Here is a 23,801-nt window from a genome sequence, read left to right as displayed (position 1 = left end):
CCAATATTGCCTACATCTAAAGTCTTTTTGTTTTGTTAGAAATATGTTTTAAGATTCAGAATTATCATTTGTAGTTATAGCTAGACATGAAATAATAATATAGATTCATTTGGTATCATATTACTTAAAAAGACTTTTCAATATCACTTTCTCAGCATATTTTGGAACAGCAGTGTTCAGGCCAGATTTCCTGGGCTGTTGGTGAACTGCTGTGTGGTCTTGGGCAAGTTCCTCAGCCTTTCTTTGCTCCATTTCTTCCTAACTAAAGGATCTAATATATTACCTATCTCCCAGAATGATCGCAAGGATTAAAATGCCTTTAAGACATGTCAAATGCTTGTTATAATGCATAGCCGTTGTATAATAAGCCCTCAAAAAGCTAATATCATGGTGATAAAAAATGGGTTTCTTTCTTATAAGGACTTAGAGAATACTTCCGAAATAGGTTTTATTGCCATAAAAGTTAGTTCTTATTAAAAAATGACAACTGCAAAAAACCCTGGTATACTGCTTCTATCACATAACGCAAGTAGTGTTAGGTTTTTCCTTTTCCTTTGATCTAAATTTAATGTTTTATTAATATTACAGATGTATTTTCTTTGTCCTTTAATGCTACTCTTTTTTGTTGTTTCATCCTTTTATAGAAATTACTTATGAATGCAAAGATGTTATATAAAAAACAAACATTTAGGTATTGTTTATATTTTCGAGTTATTAAATTTTAGCCTGAAAAGAATCATTTTTTTTTTTTAGGCCTGCAAGGAAAACAGCATATGAAAAGAAGAAGGTATATTAAAAAAAATAATATTAACTTTAAAATATATTATCCTCTAAAACATACTTTGTAAAAGGAATAGTGGCAAAATAGAAAATCTTCCTTTGCTGAAGAGACATTTACTTTGAAAACATAATTTAGAAACTCTGTTGATAAAGTTATCCTGTTGATAAAAACCTGTTCTTTTAAGAAGGCTCTGCTTTTGCTTTGATGAAGATATTTATCACCTTTGTACACTTGGTATATTTTATACATATTTTGAGGACTTTGTGAACCAGTATTATTTATGTGTAGGTCAAAGAACAAATTAATTATGTGAATGACCTTGATAACCTAACTCAATCATCTGAAACTGCTTCTGAGGATGGCGACATGCTTTACTCTAAAAATTCTCTGTTGCCATCTGGCAGGTGGCTGAGGGTCATGGACCCCCTCGCTCTGTGCCTGTCAGCCCTCCAGGCCACCTGCCCCATGAACAGCTCAGAGCTGGCTCCACTTTCCCAGCTGGGTTCTCCCTCACAGTAGAGTCCTCAAGGAAGGTGTGTTTAACTGGCATCCTCAAGAGGTGCAGGAATGCCCCCTGTGGATTTTTTCCAGCAGTTGGTTGAAACCAAACACTCTTGAAGTTGATTGTCCTTCATTCTGCAGAGCTCCCAAGTGGCATCTCAAAGCAGAGGAATTCACTCCCCCACCCAATGTCCCTCTCAAACACGGACCGGGTCCCATCCCTGAGGTCCTAGCTGCAGATCTCCCACAACGAAAAGCTCTCAGGAAGAGCTCGGGAAAGTAGTATTTGTAATTCAAATCCATTTGTCTACAGCAGTCAGGTAGGGACACACCATGGCCTCATCCAAGGAGAGGCCTTTAATATTTTCCATAGGAATTGATCTCAAAATTTTTGCGACTGTCTCGCAGAGCCGGGACCCTGATTGTGGTTTAGGTCAGGACCATGTGTGCTCCACCAATGACTACATTACCCGACCAAAAGTCCCTGTGCTCTGGAGTGAGTGTGTCAGTCACTCCATGCACGTCATCACCATCAGTGTCTAAATCAGAGTCTGTTCTTGGCTCCACTGTCATTTTTTTAACCAGTACCCTATCAACAGCCTTTTCATATCATTTACAGTTTTTCAATTAATAAAAACTGCGACATCAGTTGTAAAAATACTTTCGTACACTTTAAAAAGTTGTTTCTTTAGAATAAACTTATAAAAGTCCCCCTCCCACCAAGGAAAAAAAGTAAAAAAACCTCTTGCTACTAACAGTAGCTGTTCTGGCATTTGGTAGTGATTTCCCTTCCTTGATAGATGATTATGTTAGTTTATCACTTCCACTAAAGGTAAGGAGGAAACTACAGGCAGTTCAGAGACCATACTTTGGAAGTCATTCTTGTACTTGAGAGAAAATGACCCTCTGCTCTGTGTAGTGTCCTGTGTCAGTGCAAGGAACTTCTGAAAACAGTGATAGATGTGCCATAGTGTACATTTAGTGATCATTGTTTATCATTGTATTTCCCCCATCTTACTATTTTAAACAGTATGAAGAGAGAATGAAAGTTATTGCAAAGAATCTCGTGATTCTCTAAGAAGAGCTCTCTAAATTTTACCTTATTTACCATTAGTGTATATACCATGAATGACATAGGAGGATTATTTTGTACTGATATGTTTGTACTAGAGAAGTAACTGTGGTTTGATGTAAGAGGACTAACAGAGTCAGAAGACCTGATGAAAAGCCTGCAGCTTACTTATATAGTTTTAACGTCTTCCTTTCCAGAATCATTATAGCTAATGAGTTAATTGATGTTTGTAGAAGTGCTTAGTATAGTTGTCAATAGGTATAAGCCTTACAATTGCCTATTAAAATGTTAGAAAAGTAGCATATTCTTAAGAAAATAATTTTTGTATGAAATTTCATCTATTTAAATATATACAGAGCTAAGGCTCTTACTTGAAGTAGCTGTATAGGAGGTATCAGATGCAGTGTTTTTAAAGGTAGCGAGTGGTGTTGTTATGGAATTATAATTGATTTACAATATTGTGTTAGTTTCAGGTATACAGCACAGTGATTCAGACATATTATGTATATGTGTGTGTATATTATATAAATGGGGCTTCCCTGCTGGCTCAGACAGTAAAGAATCCACGTGCAATGCAAGAGACCTGGGTTTGATCCTTGGGTCGGGAAGATCCCCCGGAGGAAGAAATGGCAACCCATTCCAGTATTCTTGCCAGGAGAATCCCATGGACAGAGGAGCCTGGTGGGCTACAGTCCATGGGGTCGCAAAGAGTTGGACATGAAAGACTAACACACACACACACACACACACACACACACATACACATATTCCTTTTCAGATTCTGCTTGTAGAATATTAAATGTAGTTCCTTATGTTGTACAGTAGATCCTTACTGGTTATTTTATATACACTTGTCTATATATAAAATGGTATATGTTAAACCCAACCTCCTAATTTATCCCTTCCCCTACCTACTTTCCTGTATGGTGAGTAAGTTTGTTTCCTATGTCCGTGGGTCTCTTTCTGTTATGTCATAAGTTCCTTTTAGATCCTACATATAAGCAACATGACTTGTCTTTGTCTGACTCACTTCACTGAGTGTGAGCATGTCTAGGTCCATCTTTGTTGCTGCAAGTAGCATTATTTCATTCTTTTTATGGCTTCGTAGTTTTCCATTGTATAAATATACCACATCAGATACAATTTTTAAGTGTACTGCTACTGCTAAGTCACTTCAGTGGTGTCCGACTCTGTGCGACCCCATAGACGGTAGCCCACCAGGCTTCCCCGTCCCTGGGATTCTCCAGGCAAGAACACAGGAGTGGGTTGCCATTTCCTTCTCCAGTGCATGAAAGTGAAAAGGGAAAGTGAAGTTGCTCAGTCGTGTCCGACTCTAGCGACCCCATGGACTGCAGCCTACAGGCTCCTCCATCCATGGAATTTTCTAGGCAAAAGTACTGGAGTGGGGTGCCGTTGCCTTCTCCAATTTTTAAGTGTAGTCAGGTCTGTAAATCTTTTAAGCTTTCTGTGTTTGTTATAATTCAGAGAAAAGCCTTTCCAGTTCTGAGCTTCTTGAAAAGTCCCTTGGGCTTTCTTTTACCTTTCATGGATTCATTGTCTTCAATTAAATTTTTGAACCTTTGGGAATTTCTGCTTGTATAAGGTCTGAGGTTTGTATTGAACCTCATTTTTTCCACTTGGAGATCTACTTGGTGCAGTCATTTCACTGTATAAACATACAGGTTAGTCTTTTATTTCAGAGGAAATGATGAAATGTCATTTTATTGGGTACTAACTAAAAGTCTCCTTTGTCTCACTTAGGTTTCTGATAGTGGGAGAAAAGCAAAAGGTTTGTTGCACAAAAACCACATGCAGGATGAAATTGCCCTGCCAAGACTAGAAATAGACACAGTGAACAATCAGAACCAGGAAAAAGAAAAGAAATGTTTTGAGGGTATTGAAATTGTAAAAGGAGAGAATGATTATCCTCAAGAGGCAATAAAATTGAACAAGGAAACGTTGACAAAGGCCATATTCCAGCATACTGGCCAGCTTAACGTTCCAGTAGCTGAAAATACAATGCTAAACCCTGAGGTGGAAAATGCAAAACGAAGCAAACAAAGACTGGAAACAGAAGTGGAATCCTACCGTTCTAGACTGGCTCCTGCCATACACGATCATGATCAAGGTCAGACATCACAAAGAGACCTGGAACTTGCCTCCCAGAAAGCAAAAGATAAGAGGTTACGCTTGCAGGACCAAATGAAGTTCGATATGGCTAACCTGAAATGTGACAACGAGATGCTTTCCCAGCAACTTTCTAAAGTGAAAAATAAATTCAATCAGCTAAAAATCAAGCTGCATCAGACGACAGATGATCTCAGAGAAAAGACTTTGATGTTAGAACGTGTCCAGAGAGACTTACGCGAAGCACAGTGTCAAAAGCAGGTTATTGAACACATGTTCAATGAACAAGGCAAAGTGAATGAATACCTTAGAAAGCAGGAATCCTTAGAGCAAAGATTATCTCAACTCCAGAGTGAAAACATGTTGCTCCAACAGCAACTGGATGATGCACAAAACAGAGCCGACAGTAAAGAGAAGATACTTATTAGCATCCGAGACCAGTTTCAGCAGATTTTGAGAAAACTTCAGGCTGAACGTGAGAAACAAGGTCTGATGCTGGAGGAAAGAAACAAGAAGTTAATCAACAAATGGAATCATGTAAAAGAGAGAATGCGTCAGTATGAAAATGAGAAAGCAGGAAGAGAAGTAGGTATCCAGAAGGAGAAATAATTCTCAGATTTCCTGAAAGGAAATTCAAAGTGATTCTTAATTCTGGCTAAATGTTGAATCTAGCTGAATATAAAAAATACACGGGCTGTGAATCTATGGTCTCTAAAACAGACTAAAAGCACACCTTGTATCCAGCAAATAAAAATTAGACCCAAGAGATGCTTCACTTGGAGTAGAGACATCGTGTCGCTTATGAAATGTCTAAGAGATTAAGTTCTGAATTTTTAATATAGATGGGTATTGGTAATTTACTCTTTTACTATTCAGATAATAATTTTAATCTCTATGTAACCACATGTCAGTATCATGATGAAGCAGATAAAAGAAACGCTCAAACCTAAACTGAATATTTTGAAATTAAGCTTCAGTTACATGGATTACCCTGACAGTCAATTCCAGGTTTCCCAGATGCTATTACTTATATATCGTACTTTGGCTTCAGTAGCTTGTCATACCTTTTTGTCATATTTGTTGGTGTAATTTTAGTTTTATTCATGTAAATTTGAATTAACTTGGAAAACATTTCAGGCTTGAATCATTTATTCTTATGCCTCTCAACTCTTTAAAGAGTTGTCATGAAATTGAGAATTCATTGACAAGTCATTTAAATATACTTGTCATTAAATCATAATTTGGGACTCAAGTGGTGAGCTTTAACCAAGCTCTTCTTGATTTAAACTTCCCACTGCTATTTATGCTATTTACTTAGAACATTTTTACAAACAATTTGCTCCTAATTCTCATTTTAAGGATCAATTACTGTCATTTGAATACCAGTTTGCCCAATAAAAATGGAGGGTGGCAGGATTCGTGAGCAGCAGGAATGGAGTGAGTCAGGGAGAGGGTTGTAGGGGCTGCGGTCTGGAGGCAGGTGGAGGCCAGGTTATCGAGGCTCCTTGAAGGCATGGGAGCAACCTCATTTTTTAAAATTTCATTATTCTTTTATATTGGAATATAGTTGATTTACAATTTTGCGTTAGTTTCAGATGTACAGCAAGTTGATTGAGGTATAGGTATACATATATCCATTCTTTTTCAGATCCTTTCCCAAGTAGATGCCTGCAGAATATTATGGTTAGCCAAGGGTAAAGTGGGGAGGAGGGATAAATTAGGAGTTGGGGATTAACACAGACACACGACTAGATATAAAAGAGATAAGCAGCAAGGGAATGGCCTCATTTTCCTTCTGAGGAAGGAATCTATTGGAAAGATCTGAGCACTGGATTGAATATGTGAAGATCTCTGATGTTAATCGAAGCCTCTAATAAAGAAAGAGGAAAAATGTTTCCACAGTGTGGAATTTTCCACCGCTTGTCCCACCTACACACCTGTTTCGTTCTGGACGTGAGGTGGTGAAGCTCTGCAGATTTATCGGGAGGGGCAGGGTGTGGACAGTGGGGCTGCCTCCTTCGTCTGAGGAACTTAATATCAGGAAGGCCGGTGGGGAGCCCTTCTGGGTCTGTAACCACATTCAGGGAGGAGAAAAGAAGGTGATTTGCTGTCCATGGTGATAGTTTTCAAAGTACATGTGTTGGAGTCATCTATTACTAACATAGCGTAATAGTAAAGTGATTTGATAAACTCAGTAACAAAGCATCTTATTAGGCAGTTGTGAGACACCTTCAACAAGAACTGTCTGACAGCTTCAAAAAGCGGTCTGAGTTGGCGGAATCCCTGGACGTCATGTCATATCACTGTGCCAAGTTAGAAGCTGAGGCACAGGATTTAAAGAGCAACTTACATCAACTCACAAGTCAGGTATGTGTGAAATTGAATGTGTCAACAGTTAATACATAGGATAAAGTGTTTTAGGATGCTCATTTTCATGGACAGCTTTCTTTTTTATTTTCATTACTAGTAATTTACTATAATTTTATTAATCTTTAAGTGCACTTGTTTCTTAAACTCTGATTTTCATTCTGCCATTTGCATTATATATATATATATTTCATATATTATATACCCTTAGGAAAGTGGAGAATTGTGCATCATTCTTCACACAAGTTGAGAGACTTTTTTTTCTATTGAACAATATTTTATTTCTTGATCCCTGTATTACCATGATGAGGCAAGCCAGATAAAATCAGAGGATAATGTTTAATGGAATGTTCCAGAAAGTTATCATTTCTCATCTTCACTTTTGTGAATGGCTGTGGAGTTCTGTATATATTTATTTTGTGCATTTCAGAATAACTTGTGCAGAAAGTGTATTATACAAACCAGTTGAAGTTAGGCACTGCCTTCTTTTCTTTTCATTTAAGATACATTGTAAAAGCATGGAGGCACTCAGATGGAGTACAACACGTACATCGAAAATAGAGAATTAAGCACATTATCTAGATAGTGCCTTTGGAGTTTTAAAAAGCTATTGAGATATAATTCACGTATCATATAATTCACCCATTCCAAGTGTGTAGATCAGTATCTCTTAGTCTAGAGAGGTGTCACCTGTGACCACAGTCAATTTTAGAGCATTTCCATCAGCCCCCCAAAGAAACCCTGCATCCCTTAGCTACCTCCCAAGGCCCCTCCATCTCCTGCAGCCCCAGGCAACCCCCAGTCTAATATCCGTCTCTGGAGACATGCCTCTTCTGGGTGTTTTACATAAATGGAATCATGCAGTATGCTCCTTTGGGATTAGCTTTTCTCATTTGACCTCATGTTTTTGCGGTTCATCCATGGTATAGCACGTATCAGTTCTTCCATTTCTGTTGACTGTCAAACAATAAACAGTACGTGGCTATATTTATCCATTCATAAGTTGATGGAGATTTGGGTTGTTTCCACTTTGCAACTCTTAATAATGCTGCTGTGAACATTGGTTTATACATTTCTGGATGGACATGTTTTTATTTTCCTGTGGTTGGATTTTATCCTGAGTTAACTGGCTGATTTCACCTCTTCTTGGCCTTTGCTCAGACTGTCCTTTCTGTCTTTACAGTTTGTTTTCTCTTGGGTAGTCTTCCATTTATTCAGACCTGGCGCCCAGTCTCTCCTCCTCCATGGAGCTTTCCTGACTGTCCAGCTCTCATTGAGCCTTTTCTCTTCAGCCCTGTTATGTAGTCTGTGAAGAACAATTTAGCCCTTAATTTTGCATTGTTGTCATTTTTTTCATGAGGGAGAATCTTATCTAGGTATACCTTGTTCTAACAGGGAATATTTATGGATATGCACAGCACTTGTCTTGCATAAATGGGAAACAGTTTAGTTTAACAACTGTTAGGACACAAGTAAGTACTTCATCCCACGCCAGTTATTTTTTCTTGAAGGTGTTTGTATAGTAAAACTTTTATTAAAATGTATTTTAAGCAACTCAATGTAAAATTGAAAGCGCTTAGTCTAATAGAGGAGAATTGTTCAATTAAATGCTCATCTTTCTCCCTGACTCTGGGAGAAAAGTGTAAATTTGCCTTCCTTCATTATGTAGGCAGAAGTGGGATTTACAGATTTCTAGCCTTTCACCAACTGTAAAGTTCTGGGAATAGCTTCTCTGATATCCGTACCTCGTAACCTTAATTTTCTCACCGGAGTACTGGCTAGACATTAACAGTTGTGAGAATGAATTGACTCAGAACTTTGATTTAGCAGTAGAGTTATATTTCCATGGCAGTGACTTCATCCTTCCTCTGATGGTCGTGTAATGTTCTGTACCACTCCATCCAGGAGGTGCTATTTACACATTAACTGGTGGTCATTGTCCACTGAGTAGTACAGAGAGGAAGGAAGTTGCAAATTACTGTAAGTGGAGAAAAGTACTAGAGTACTAGTTTGTTAGTGGAGTCAGTGAACATTTTTGAAGTCTGAACGCGTGTGTTCTGGGCCTCATGCTCCCCCTTACTGCCCCTGGCAACGGTATGGAGAGTGAGTTCACTGTGATTGTGTAGAAGACCATTTTCGTTGGCATGCCGTCTGCCTCAAGTATCAGATTGTTTTGCAGATAAAATACAGCAACCGTAATAACGCCAATTACAAAGAGCTCTTAGTATCTGCCACGTCCTCTTCTAAATACATTATGTATGCTGCTGCTGCTAAGTCGCTTCAGTCCTGTCTGACTCTGTGCGACCCCATAGACAGCAGCCCGCTAGGCTCCTCTGTCCCTGGGATTCTCCAGGCAAGAATACTGGAGTGGGTTGCCATTTCCTTCTCCAATGCATGAAAGTGAAAAGTGAAAGTGAAGTCACTCAGTCGTGCCCGACTCTTAGCGACCCCATGGACTGGAGCCTACCAGGTTCCTCCGTCCATCGGATTTTCCAGGCAAGAGTACTGGAGTGGGATGCCATTGCCTTCTCTGACATTATGTATAGTCCCCAATTTAATCTTCCCAGCATCCCACTGAGGTTGATGCTACCATTATCCCCATTTTATGGAGGGAGAAACTGAGATACAGTAAGGTTACGTAATTTGTCCCAGGACCCACAGCTCAGAACTGATGGAATTCGAACACAGGCCCATGGATTCTGGCTCCCATGTACCTACTGCCTCTCACACTAGTCCCTGAAGCATCTGGTTGTCACCAACAGTAGTGCTAGCTCTCAGAATCACTGGAAGAGCTGTGGTCATTCACAAATGTGGATGTTTAAAGTGATGGCTGATGTGGCGCTTAGAATAAAAAAAAAAAAAATATATATATATATAGTTTATCATCAGGTAATTTTCTGTCTTTCCCCATTTGGCCAGTTTATAAATTTGTGTACTTATTTGAGAAAATCTAATTTAAAGCATGAATGATTTTGTGTTTGAGTGCTAAAGGGGAGGTCAGTAATATACAAAGGGCAGACAGTAAATATTTTCACTTTTTGGACTGTAAGGTATCTATTGTAACAACTCAACTCCGCTGTATGGCAGGAAAACAGCTGTAAATAATATGCAGATGAAAGAGACAGAAACTGACATTGGCAGATTCACTAGGTTATTAGTAATTTAAATAGTTGGTTTTTTTCCCTTTTTTTTTTTCTTTCTTTTTAGTTGCAAGAAACACAAGATCAACGTACAGAGGCCGTGAGATGTGCTGAAAAAACACAGGATCACATCCAAAAGTATGATTTAAAGCAGCACAGAAAATAACTTAAATATAAAGCAGATAAACAGTATAATATGATAATTAGATCAGTAATGATAATAAAAAACATCATTGTGAAGCTGGGTAACATTTCAGCTTTGAGGTGTTTTGAGATGCATAATTTTCCCCCATTATTTCCATATTTTGCACATTATCCACAAGTGAAAAGTGAAAGTGTTAGTCACTGAGTCATGTCCGATTCTTTACAACTCCATGGAGTATAGCCCACCAGGCTCCTCTGTCCATGGAATTCTCCAGGCAAGAATCCTGGAGTGGGTTGCCATTTCCTTGTCCAAGGGATCTTCCTGACTCGGGGATCGAACCTGGGTCTCCTGCATTGTCGGCAGATTCTTTACCGTCTGAGCCACCAGGGAAGCCAATTATCCACAAAACACAACTAGAAAAACAGTGCGGTTGCCAGATCATTTACTTTTCAAAATTCTAACAACCTATGTAATGGAACCTGCAGATGTTTGTTCAGAAACAGTGTGGTATTTTAAAAATCTATGTGTGAAGGACTGCCGTGACAGTCCACTGGTTAAAACTATGCCTTCCAATGCAGAGGGTTTGATCCCTGGTTGGGGAGCTAAGATCCCATGTGCCTCCCAGCCAAAAAACCAAAACATAAAACAGAAGCAATATGGCAGTAAATCCATAAAGACTTTAAAAATGGTCCACATTCAAAAAAATCTTTAAACAAAAAACCCTATGTGTGAGAATCATTGTTTTAAAATCTGCATTTTAGGCTTGAAATGGAAAATACCGACTTACAAACTACAGTCAAAAAGCAAGCGGACAGAATCAAACAGCTTCAGGAAAACCTGTTAAGCGTAAGATCGGTAAGTCAACCTCTTAATTTCTGTCATACTGAAGAAGAGTTTTAACTTTTTAATAGTAATATATAAGAATATTTTGGACAATGTGAAAAGTCTCATTGATTAAAAAGTTTATGGTATTTTTACTGATACTGCTTGCTACTAATAGCATAATTACTCTTTAGAGAAGAAATGGATTGAATTCATAAAATTAATGATTTTTGTAGTAAGATTTTAATTTAAAAGATTGTGACAATCCAGTCCAAAAGCAATATTTTATATAGAAAATATTTTGTGTGTTCATTCCTCTGTCAATGAAATCATGGTTTTTCCACTTTCTGGCTATTATTAATAATGCTGCCTTGAACATTGGTACACAAACATCTGTTAGAGTCTAGAAATTTGAGTAATGATTTGATTGAGAATTCTGAGTATCTCTTGTAATCCTAACCCTTCTGTGAGATTTTTGAGAATGAATCATTTTTAATATTGTAGCTTATTCTCTTCACCAGGAATGAATACTACCTCTGCATAGACAGTGTTTTTGAAAGAATGCATTTTTCCTTTGTTGGATTTTTTTTTAAAGACGTGGGGTATGCATGGGGATTTTTCAAAGATTACTTTAGTAGGTTATTTATATTACTCCCAGATATCTTGATTCCAGCTTGTACTTCCTCCAGCCTGGCATTTCGCATGATGTACTCTGCATAGAAGTTAAATAAGCAGGTGACAATATACAGCCTTGATGCATCTTTTCCCAATTTGGAACCAGTCCATTGTCCCATGTTTGATTCTAACTGTTGCTTCTTCAGCTACATACAGGTTTCTGAGGAAGCAGGTAAGGTGGTCTGGCATTCCCATCTCTTGAAGAATTTCCACAGTTTGTTATGATCCACACAGTCAAAGGTTTTGACAGTCAATAAATCAGAAGTAGATGTTTTTCTGTAATTCTCTTGCTTTGTCTATGATTCAACAGACGGATGTTGGCAATTTGGTCTCTAGTTCCTCTGCCTTTTCTAAATCCAACTTGTGCATCTGGAAGTTCTTATTTCACGTACTGTTGAAGCCTCACTGGAAGAATTTTGAGCATTACTTTACTAGCATGTGAGATGAGTGCAGGTGTGCAATTGGTTGAACATTCTTTGGCATTGCTTTTGAGATTGGAATGAAAACTGACCTTTTCCAGTCCTGTGTCCACGGCTGAATTTTCCACATTTGCTGGCGTATTGAGTGCACCACTTTCAAAGCATCATCTATAGGATTTGAAATAACTCAATTGGAATTCCATCACCTCCACTAGCTTTATTTGTAGTGACACTTCCTAAGGCCCACTTGACTTTGCAATCCAGGATGTCTGGCTCTAGGTAAGTGATCACACTGTTACGGTTATCTGAGTCATGGAGATCTTTTTTGTATAGTCCTTCTGTGTATTCTTGCCACCTCTTCTTAATATCTTCTGCTTCCGTTAGGTCCAACAATTGCTGTCCTTTAATGTGCTCATCTTTGCGTGAAATGTTCCCTTGGTATCTCAAATTCTCTTGAATAGATCTCTAGTCTTTCCCATTCTATTGTTTCTCTTTATTTCTTTGCCTTGATCACTGAAGAAGGCTTTCTTATCTCTCCTTGCTATTCTTTGGAACTCTGCATTCAGATGATTGTATCTTTTCTTTTCTCCTTTGCCTTTAGCTTCTCTTCTTTTCTTAGCTATGTGTAAGTCCTCCTCAGACAACCATTTTGCCTTTCTGCATTTCTTTTTCTTGGGGGTGGTCTTGATCACTGCCTCCTGTACAATGTCACAAACCTCCATCCACAGTTCTTCAGGCACTGTCTATCAGATCTAATCCCTTGAATCTGTTTGTCACTTCCACTATATAATCATAAGGGATTTGATTAAGGTCATACCTGAGTGGTCTAGTGATTTTCTGTACTTTGTTCAATTTAAGTCTGAATTTGGCAATAAGGAGCTCATGATCTGAGCCAGTCAGCTCCCGGTCTTTTTTTTTTTTTTTTTATGCTGATTGTATAGAGCTTCTCCATCTTTGGCTGCAAAGAATATAATCAGTCAGACTTTGGTATTGACCACTTGGTGATGTCCATGTGTAGAGTCGTCTCTTGTGTTGTTGGAAGAGGGTGTTTTGGTATGACCAGTGCAGACTCTTGGAGGGCACAAAGAAAGCCTTGTGTGCACCAGGAGCCAGGAGAAAGGAGCAGTGTCCCCACAAGAGACTGAGCCAGACTTGCCTGTGAGTGTCCAGGTGTCTCCTGCAGAGGGGTGGGTCGACAGTGGCCTGCTGGGGGTCAGGGGCACTGAATACAGCAGTGCATGAACAAGTCCTTTTGAAAGAGGTGGCCATTACTGTCATTACCCCTACCATAGTTTGACCTCAGGCCAAACAACAGGGAGAGAACACAGGCCCACTCATCAACAAAAACTTGGATGAAAGATTTACTGAGCATGGCCCTGCCCATCAGAATAAGACCCCACAGTCAGTCTCTCCCATCAGGAAGCTTCCATAAGCCTCTATCCTTATCCCTCAGAGGGCAGACAGAATGAAAACCACAATCACAGAAAACTAACCAAACTGACCACATGGATCACGACCTTGTCTAACTCAATGAAACGACGAGCCATGCCATGTCGGGCCACCCAAGGTGGAAGGGTCGTTCTGGAGCACTCTGACACAACGTGGTCTGCTGGAGAAGGGAATGGCAAACCACTTGAGTATTATTGCCTTGAGAACCCCATGAACAGTATGAAAAGGCAAAAAAATAGGATACTGAAAGATGAACTCCCCAGGTTGATAGGTGCTCAATATGCTACTAGAGATCAGTGGAGAAATAACTCCAGAAAGAATGAAGAGATGGAGCCAAAATGAAAACAACGCCCAGTTTTGGATGTGACTGGTGATGGAAGTAGAGTCCGAAGCTGTAAAGAACAATACTGCATGGGAACCTGGAATGTTACGTCTATGAACCAGGGTACATTGGAAGTGGTCAAACAGGAGATGGCAAGTGTGAACATTGACATTTTAGGAATCAGTGAACTAAAATGGACCGGAATGGGTGAATTTAACTCAGATGACCATTATATCTACTACTGTGGGCAAGAATCCCTTAGAAGAAAGGGAGTAGCCATCATAGTCAACAAAAGAGTCTGACATGCAGTACTCTGCTGCAATCTCAAAAATGACAGAATGATCTCTGTTTGTTTTCAAGGCAAACCATTCAATATCACAGTAATCCAAGTCTATGCCCCAGCCACTAATGCTGAAGAAGCTGAAGTTGAGCAGTTCTATGATGATCTACAAGACCTTCTAGAATTAACACCCAAAAAAGATGTCCTTTTCATTATAGGGGACTGGAATGCAAAAGTAGGAAGTCAAGAGATACCTGGAGTAACAGGCAATTTTGGCCTCAGAGTACAAAATGAAGCAGGGAAAAGGTGAACAGAGTTTTGCCAAGAGAATGCACAGGTCATAGCAAACGCCCTCTTCCAACAACACAAGAGATGACTCTACACATGGACATCAGCTGATGGTCGATTTTATGTGTAAAATAGCCTATTTTTAACAAATAAATGTTGGCAGTTTAAATTCCAGAAAGATAACAAAATGATGAAAAATTATTTTAAGCTGTTTGAAGGAAAGTCATTCATTTTGAAGTCTGTCCTGACTGGCATCAGGTTTATAAACTGTGTTGAGTATAAATGCATATCACTCATGAACCCATGAGAAATAATACTTTCTTTTATTTCTGTGCTCACACTCTGGGCTCTGTGCTGTCCTTTTCTTAAGAAATGACCTCTGTCTGTAGCTGAGTCATGTTTCCTAAGCCAGGTTCCTCTTTATCGAACTTCTAAGAAAATCTCAAAGGCCTTTTCTCATTTTGTATGTCTTGGTCTCTGTTGGACTTCCCGGATGGCTCAGACAGTAAAGAATCTGCCTGCAATGCAGGAGACCCAGGTTCAATCCCTGGGTTGGGAAGATCCCCTGGAGAAAGTGAGAGTGAAAGTGCTCAGTTGTGTCCGACTCTTTGACATCCCATGGACTACACAGTTGTTGGAAGTCTCCAGGCCAGAATACTGCAGTGGATAGCCTTTCCCTTCTCCAGGGGATCTTCCCAATGCAGGGATTGAACCCAGGTCTCCCACATTGCAGGCGGATTCTTTACCTGCTGAGCCACAAGGGAAACCCAAGAATACTGGAGTGGGTAGCCTATCCCTTCTCCCACAGTCCATGGGATCACAAAGTGTCAGACGTGACTGGGTGAATAACACTTGGTCTCTGTTAGGTCAATCAAGCAAGCAAGCGGTGTTTTTGCTGCCAAAGTTCTCTTTAAAGGTTTCGGTGTCCTGTGAATTTGATTGGGGTTCATGCCATTGGAAAAGCTACCCTCAAAAATCTTTTTTGAGGGAAGCATCATATCTTGGGCTTTCTGTGAAGCTTTGCCGGATGATGCCCTTAAAATTCTTAGGCTCTTAAGATCCTTAAAGGAACCTGAGGCACCACCTTAAGTCTTTCCAGGGTCTTAATGAAGGGTTTTACAGCCTACAGGTTCTACCTTTAGACCATGTTTTCCTGGCAGCACCCTAGGTTTGATCTTAGCCCAGAAGCCATTTCTGTCTTTTTGCATCATGTGACAATTGGACAGGTGGAGATGCTGTAAAGGGGATATGGTATTGAACCCAGTGAGTCCTGGTTCCTTTATATTTAATAGTGCTTTTTTTTTTTTTTTTTGTCTCATAGCTTACCCCTCTCATTGATTTACTTTCAGCTGCTTCATAACAAGAGTCTCTGCCCCCCATGTTTCAGTGTCAGTTTCTTCTCTTGCCTAGAAGCCGACACCGGCAGCCTCTTCAAGGACCATCAGGCTTCTGTGTACAATGTCATGAAGCCCATTGGGTTTTCATTTCTTTCTCTGCATCCATTCAGGTCCCACCTACATCCAGGTTCAAAAGCATTCTCGTGTGTTTTAGTTCTTTTTTAATGGCAATATCTCATTTTTGGGCATGACCGCCTCGATGGACATGAGTTTGAGCAAGCTCCAGGAGTTGGTGGTGGACAGGGAAGCCTGGTGTGATGCAGTCCATGGGGTCACAAAGAGTCAGGCATGACTTAGTGAACTGCACTGAACCCCATTTTTATATCAGTATCTGTGCCAGTTATTTATTGCTAACAAATTGCAGTAGAGATCACCCAAAGCCTAGTGACTCAAAACAGCATTTCCTTTGTTCACAAGTCTGTTTTGCGGCAAGGCTCAGTGAGTGAGGCCAGCTCATTTCTTCTCCAGTCATCATCAGCTGGGATGTTGTGAAGGTGGGGACCAGAGTCATCTGAAGACTTGCTCATGCACATGTCGGGCAACTGCAGCTGGCTTTTGGATGGGTCATTAGGTGGGGGAGGACACTGACATGTGCTCAGTAGAAGCCTGGGCTTCTTCATAGCATGGTGACTGATGCTAAGGGTGGGCTTCCCCACGGAGCCAAAGTCAGAAGCTATTTAGCTTGAGAAATAACATAGCAGTTCCCCCAGACTCTGTCCACTAGAATCAGCTACTGAGGCCAGCACATATTTAAGGGGAGGGAATTTCATGTGAAAAGTGTCAAAGAATTTGTAGACATGTTTGAAAACCACCAGCTCCATTCACCTCGACTTACCAAGTAATCATTCTGTCTAAATGAAAGTTCTTTCCTACTCTGTGTCACTGAAATTCCAGCAAATATTTTTTGTTTGTTTTGTTAGCTATGTTCTCTTATTCTGTGGAAAGTAACAACGGGTTGCCAGAAAGAAGCATTTTTTTGTTGTTCAGAAAAATGTATGGATCATCTCACTAAATTCTTAGGAAATGGGTATCTTTAGCCTTGTGAATCATTTCTCTTTGGAATGCAATTCAAATTAGGAAAAACTATTTCTAGTTCAGAAAAAGGCTTATTGGATTAGAATCCATATTTACAAGATTTAGTCATTAGAGTCTTATTTTCACTATCTTTTTTTGGGAGGCATTTATTAACTCAGCCCTAAACTCAATACAATATACCTCTAACTTCTTTAAAAACCACGGGACACGGTGAGGGGAAGGAGTAAGAGACGTTCTACCAAGGGGTGACTTGCAGTCATTCCATGGAGGAAAGAGAGAAAAGTTTTATTACAGAACAATAAAAGAGTGTAAAATCAAGTGCAAATGTTGTGTGACAAAGACGATGACAGTGAAGAATATATTTTGTGACTCTTGGTGACTTCTTTCTTGATTCTCTGCGTAATTCCTGGTCCTACATTCAACAGTACAGATACCATCACATTTATTTGCTCCTCGGTTTGTATTAGGCTGGGCTCAGTCCACTTCCCTCGTTACCAAATGGCATTTGTTCTATTCTTGCAGATTGATGATCTTCCAGCAAAGCTGGAAACTGTATGTTCAACGTGTCTGCACGTGAATGCAAAAATTGAAGTTCTTCAAGAGGAGTTATTATCTATGAAAGGAATGCAAAAGAGATGTGAAAAACTAGAGAAGCATAAAAAGAAGTTGCAGCGAGAAGTAGTGACCCTCAAAAGTCATATAGAACTGAATATGATAGAACACAGTCAAGTAGAGCACTACAAACAGGAGGTTGAAGAAAGAGTGATACAGGATCTCAGAGAGAAATTAAGAGAAGTCAACATGTTTTTACAGGTAATTTGTTGATTTGTCATATCCTTGAATTCGCCTCACTGTAAATTACATTTTGGATGTATACAGTTTATGTGTTTCCTCTGCTTCCCTTAGAGCAGTTTGTTTTGTAGATTTCTGGAAGGAAGGGGACACTTGTCTCTCTCTGAAGAGAGAAAGATTTCAGTTTCCATCACAGTTATCACTAAATTGATATTTCAGAATGATTCTCACTAGAGGATCCTTTTACTTATAAGACCAATTGGCATAAAACAACACCATGAAGAGGAAAAAAAATACTGTGGTTTAGAACGGGTACCATCCTCTTGAATTATTCTCAAGTTGTCTTGTTCAGTTTTTAAATTTTAAGTTGATCCTCTTATTCTTTGACTTATCAGGTTACATAAGTACTACTATAACATTGATTCCACTTTAATTTTATAATTCAGATGTAATTCATTTCACATTGACCATGATTATTTTAAAGTTTCACTTTTCTTTTTTTCACATTTAAAATTGCTCTCTGAATTACTGACTCAAAACTAAAGGGAACAAATACAATTATTCAGGTTATAATCATTAACAAAAGAAATATATCTTTCAAAATTTGACTTAGATACAAGCAGCATCTCAAGAAAACTTAGAGAAGTTACGAGAGAATGATACTGCTTTCATAATAAGTCAGATGGAACTCAGAATTAAAGAGTTGGAATCTGAACTCTCCAAGACGAAAACTTCTCAAGCAGAGTTGGAAAAATATAAGAAACTCTACCTAGAAGAACTAAAAGTTAGAAAGTCATTGGAAAGTAAGTTAGACACGTAAGTCAAAACACAGAATCACAAAATAAATTTAGTTCATTAATTTGTCTCTAAAGCCTAATTTTTATAGAGCCAGGTTCCTGAGATGAGTAGGAAGTGAAAGCTAACTAGATGGTCACTGCCAAAGGGGCCCTAAGTCAAACTAGTAATACTATATCCTTGTAAGTTTTCCTACACTATGTAAAATCATGGTTGTGAAATCGGGGGAAATGAACATGGGGGTGACTGGCAGGATAATTCACAGAGTGCCTAAAAATAACATGGTGACCTGACTCAGGGCGGGTGTGGAAGATGCAAAGGGCAGATCGCAGCACCTCCAGTGCCTAGTCCAGGTTTCCCTACTATCTGAAAGCAGAGCATTCCTAGGAAGCCTTTCATAAGCCAAAACATCATAAACCAAAGAAGCAGGGACCCGAGGACACGTTCTGCTCGTAGATGCATAAAATGAATATGCACGAGTAAAGCACAGGTGCTCCCACACAAGGTTCAGGGGTGTGGCGACTTGACGCTGAGAGGTGGGGTGTCACTCCCGGGGAAGGAGCTCGGTGGGGCCGGTCTCCCTGTTTGTGGAACACGATGCCTCTCACTGTAAAAACATGCACTGAACATCGTTTCAGCTTTTTGCCTTTTTAAATGAAACCAAAAATCCTCTTCAGATTTTTTTGTTGTTGTTGTTATTATGAAAAACAGGAGATTTTTGTTGTTGTTGTTGTTGTTATGAAAAACAGGTGCCTATGTAGGCCCTTCGTAGAAGTGAAGTAACATAAAATGAACTTTGGAAAAGCAAGGGATGCTTGAAATTGTTTCTGGGGCTGTTTTAGCCCTTTTCAGTCTCACCCAATGACTTTCTCATCCTACCCTTGAGATTGTGGCTCTAGGTGATTCCTCAGAGCCAAATGCTTAATTTTTCTGAGGTCACGAGTGAAACATTTATACTAGGGTGGTGAAAGCAAATACTTGAACGTGGCTTTGAGGGATGGGGTGTTTCTTCATCCCTAGACTCTTTCCTGGAGGCAGGTGTGTCCCAGAGGGCAGCAGATATCACTGTGAGGCCACCTCCCTTTCTCTCTGACGCCCTTTCTCTCCTCTCCCAACTGTGACTTGTTAGTTGAGGAGCCCCAGACACATGTGTACTTCTTTAGAACATGTTTACAACTATCATTGTTTACAGGAGGTCTGCTCTGTGCTTTCAGTGTTCAGTTTAGTGGGACATTCCATTTACTATATGGCAACTTAAAAAATGCAAATCATTTAGGGAATCGTGCTGTAAAGAGCAATATTGCACAGGAACCTGGAATGTTAGGTCCATGAATCAAGGCAAATTGGAAGTGGTCAAACAGGAGATGGCAAGAGTGAACATCGACATTCTAGGAATCAGCGAACTGAAATGGACTGGAATGGGTGAGTTTAACTCAGATGACCACTATATCTACTACTGTGGGCAGGAATCCCTTAGAAGAAATGGAGTAGCCATCATGGTCAACTAAAGAGTCCGAAATGCAGTACTTGGATGCAATCTCAAAAACAACAGAATGATCTCTGTTTGTTTCCAAGGCAAACCATTCAATATCACAGTAATCCAAATCTATGCCCCAACCAGTAATGCTGAAGAAGCTGAACGGTTCTATGAAGACCTACAAGACCTTTTAGAACTAACACCCCAAAAAGATGTCCTTTTCATTATAGGGGACTGGAATGCAAAAGAAGGAAGTCAAGAAACACCTAGAGTAACAGGCAAATTTGGCCTTGGAATACGGAATGAAGCAGGGCAAAGACTAATAGACTTTTGCCAAGAGAATCCACTGGTCATAACAAACACCCTCTTCCAACAACACAAGAGAAGACTCTACACATGGACATCACCAGATGGTCAACACCGAAATCAGATTGATTATATTCTTTGCAGCCAAAGTTGGAGAAGCTCTACACAGTCAGCAAAAACAAGACCGGGAGCTGACTGTAGCTCAGATCATGAACTCCTTATTGCCAAATTCAGACTTAAATTGAAGAAAGTAGAGAAAACCACCAGACCATTCAAGTATGACCTAAATCAAATCCCTTATGATTATACAGTGGAAGTGAGAAATAGATTTAAGGGACTAGATCTGATGGACAGAGTGTCTGATGAACTATGCACGGAGGTTCGTGACACTGTACAGGAGACAGGGATCAAGACCATCCCCATGGAAAAGAAATGCAAAAAAGCAAAATGGCTGTCTGGGGAGGCCTTACAAATAGCTGTGAAAAGAAGAGAAGTGAAAAGCAAAGGAGAAAAGGAAAGATATAAGCATCTGAATGCAGAGTTCCAAAGAATAGCAAGAAGAGATAAGAAAGCCTCCTCAGCGATCAATGCAAAGAAATAGAGGAAAACAACAGAATGGGAAAGACTAGAGATCTCTTCAAGAAAATTAGAGATACCAAGGGAACATTTCATGCAAAAATGGTCACAACAAAGGACAGAAATGGTATGGACCTAACAGAAGCAGAAGATATTAAGAAGAGGTGGTAAGAATACAGGGAACAACTGTACAAAAAAGATCTTCATGACCAAGATAATCACGATAGTGTGATCACTCACCTAGAGCCAGACCTCCTGGAATGTGAAGTCAAGTGGGCCTTAGAAAGCGTCACTACGAACAAAGCTAGTGGAGGTGATGGAATTCCAATTGAGCTATTTCAAATCCTGAAAGATGATGCTGTGAAAGTGCTGCACTCAATATGCCAGCAAATTTGGAAAACTCAGTAGTGGCCACAGGACTAAAAAGGTCAGTTTTCATTCCAATCCCAAAGAAAGGCAATGCAAAGAATGCTCGAACTACTGCACAATTGCACTCATCTCACACACTAGTAAAGTAATGCTCAAAATTCTCCAAGCCAGGCTTCAGCAATATGTGAACCATGAAATTCCAGATGTTCAAGCTGGTTTTACAAAAGGCAGAGGAACCAGAGATCAAATTGCCAACATATGCTGGATCATGGAAGAAGCAAGAGTTCCAGAAAAACATCTACTTCTGCTTTATTGACTATGCCAAAGCCTTTGACTGTGTGGATCACAATAAACTGTGGAAAATTCTGAAAGGATTTAGAATAGGATGGGAATACCAGACCACCTTACCTGCCTCTTGAGAAACCTGAATGCATGTCAGGAAGCAACAGTTAGAACTGGACATGGAACAGACTGGTTCCAAATAGGAAAAGGAGTACGTCAAGGCTGTATAGTGTTGAGATAGAGACAAAAGTGAGCTTCATTTAAAATTTTTTCATGTTTGCTTTAACTACAAATTTAGAAACATTCTACAATTGCTCAGAAAAATATTTCTTGTAAATCTCCTTGCTTCTCATGAGGAGGGTAGGAGTATAAGTCCTCCCTTTGAAACTTCGGGCTGAGGAAATGAAGTTCAACTGTAATTTCTGACCAGATTTATAGTTGAGATTACACTCATTCTTTTTGTATATAACAATTAACCATGAGAGCTCGGATAGAAGTAGGCTAAATAGTAAAGAGAGATCTTATTTGTGTTTTAAATTTTGTCCTAAATAACTCAAAATGTGGATAATTCATTGTGCTGACTCATTTTAATAAACCAGGTTTTATCAGGAGGAAACGAACATCCTCTTAAGACTAATCTCTTCAATTTTGGCCTGCTTGATTCAACTAAAGATTTTCAAGTTTCCTGTCCTGTGTTTAAAAAATACCTATGCTTTACAAATTAACTATATCGACTGCTACAAATAGGAGTTTGATACTGATTTATTTTTGTTCACACATTTAAGACATAATTTAAAACATTTATTAAATGCCACAAGCATTACTGAACTATGTAACAAGGTTTTACATATTCATTTTCTCTATGTTATAGTTAAAAAACTATATGTGTTTTCTTAATCTGAGGAATTAGCTGGCATAGGACTCTAGACTCTTTTGTAGAATTGTAACTTTGACTACATCAATGAGTCTTGTACCTTAAAAACAACCTTTCTTTTTAAAAAAAACCTTCTGCACAGAACCGTATTATATAAGAGACAAGTATAGAGTCATTTAGCTAAAGGAGTGGCCAGAGACCGTGCAGCTGTGACTTCTCTGTTTCCTCAACCCTTCAGTGACCCCCAAGGGACCTTCCCCTTCTATGGGACATAGTTCAGAAACTAACACTGTGAGAGAATCCTTCTCGCTAAACACCTTTAGAATTAAAACTTGCTGGTACATTGTTTTCTTGTGTATAATTTTCTCACCTTTCTATGCTTCGCTAAAAGGAAAACTTTAAAGAAAACTGCAGATGTGTTCTTCTTATTAATATTCGACTTCAAACTACTTCATTTGAACATGATCCTCACCTAGAAATCAAAATAAAGGTCTCGGAAGTACATATTTAGGGCAGGAGCTGTTAAGGGAGAAGATGGTGATCTTGTGCATCATTACCAGGATTATGGGTCATTCCCTAATTCTCTGAAATTATGTGTACTCAATAGACTGATATTTATTATACTTTTTATCAGATTAATCTAAATAGCATTCCATATATATGTTCTCTGTTATCTAAAAGCAGAATAAGTAGGAATTCATTTTCTTTTATTTATGGGATTATTTTTCTACCTAAGTAATCTTCAAGTTAGGTCTAGTCTCAAAGTATTATTTAAATGTCACATGTAGGAAATTATATGTCATTCCTATGAAAATATCTCTTGTTTAACTTAAACATAATATTTGACTTATTTCAGATGCAGCAGGAGTTGGCAGGAGTATAACTAGAGAACTAGAAGAAGGTATGTTGCCAAAACGTATGAGTTAAACTTAGACATTGATTTCTGAAATACATGGTAAACAGTCAGTGGCGTCTCTTTCCATTGTTTGGATAACAGTTGCTATCTTAAATATTTTTTCTTACATATAGCTAATGAAAAATGTGAGCATGAGCAGTCATAGTGAAAAATTCCTTCTTCCTCATTTTTTCACCATGTTCCATTGCTTGAAAAACAAGCCCAAAAGGTCTAGGTATTTCTTTTATTTCTGCTATTTCCTTCTTCTGCTGCCTCCATCCCTGTGGAACTATCTGCCTACACCCTGACACTATTCTCAGAATACGTGGAGTTCATCAGCGTCTCAAGTGTCTGATAGTGGTTACGGTTAGGAACCCAGGCTGAAGCAGTCATGTTTGTGTAGCTGTCACTTGGTGGTGACTTTAAAACTCCTCTGTCACTGACTTTGTCACCAGTTTATCTTTCACGCTCAGGAAAAGCTCCAAACACCCACCTCAATTTGGGTCCTGCCAAAGTAGTTGCCCTTATCTCTCTACCACCCTCCTCTGCCCCTCAACTCTGCATCTAACCAGCCAGACTGTGTAGGATCCCACAGGTGTGCTTCCTCATGTACAT

General features: G+C 39.2%; 2 protein-coding genes across 3 annotated transcripts in view; one reads left to right on the top strand and one right to left on the bottom strand.

The window, feature by feature from the left end:
- LOC113903691 (ankyrin repeat domain-containing protein 16-like) overlaps positions 1 to 23,801 on the bottom strand; it is a 75,384-nt gene that overhangs the window by 39,962 nt on the left and 11,621 nt on the right. The window lies entirely within an intron of this gene.
- LOC113903694 (ankyrin repeat domain-containing protein 26-like) overlaps positions 1 to 23,801 on the top strand; it is a 75,556-nt gene that overhangs the window by 50,987 nt on the left and 768 nt on the right. Inside the window, exons 19-26 of the mRNA XM_027560254.1 lie at positions 754 to 787; positions 4,116 to 5,066; positions 6,696 to 6,848; positions 10,056 to 10,126; positions 10,895 to 10,988; positions 17,343 to 17,633; positions 18,226 to 18,415; positions 23,148 to 23,192. Coding sequence (XP_027416055.1) covers positions 754 to 787; positions 4,116 to 5,066; positions 6,696 to 6,848; positions 10,056 to 10,126; positions 10,895 to 10,988; positions 17,343 to 17,633; positions 18,226 to 18,415; positions 23,148 to 23,192 — 1,829 coding nt within the window. The remainder of the gene's footprint in view (positions 1 to 753; positions 788 to 4,115; positions 5,067 to 6,695; positions 6,849 to 10,055; positions 10,127 to 10,894; positions 10,989 to 17,342; positions 17,634 to 18,225; positions 18,416 to 23,147; positions 23,193 to 23,801) is intronic.

Source organism: Bos indicus x Bos taurus, chromosome 13, assembly GCF_003369695.1.
Source record: "Bos indicus x Bos taurus breed Angus x Brahman F1 hybrid chromosome 13, Bos_hybrid_MaternalHap_v2.0, whole genome shotgun sequence".
In the NCBI taxonomy this organism is placed as follows: domain Eukaryota; kingdom Metazoa; phylum Chordata; class Mammalia; order Artiodactyla; family Bovidae; genus Bos; species Bos indicus x Bos taurus.
Note: the sequence above shows the minus strand (reverse complement) of the source record. Positions and strands in the feature narration are given on the sequence as shown.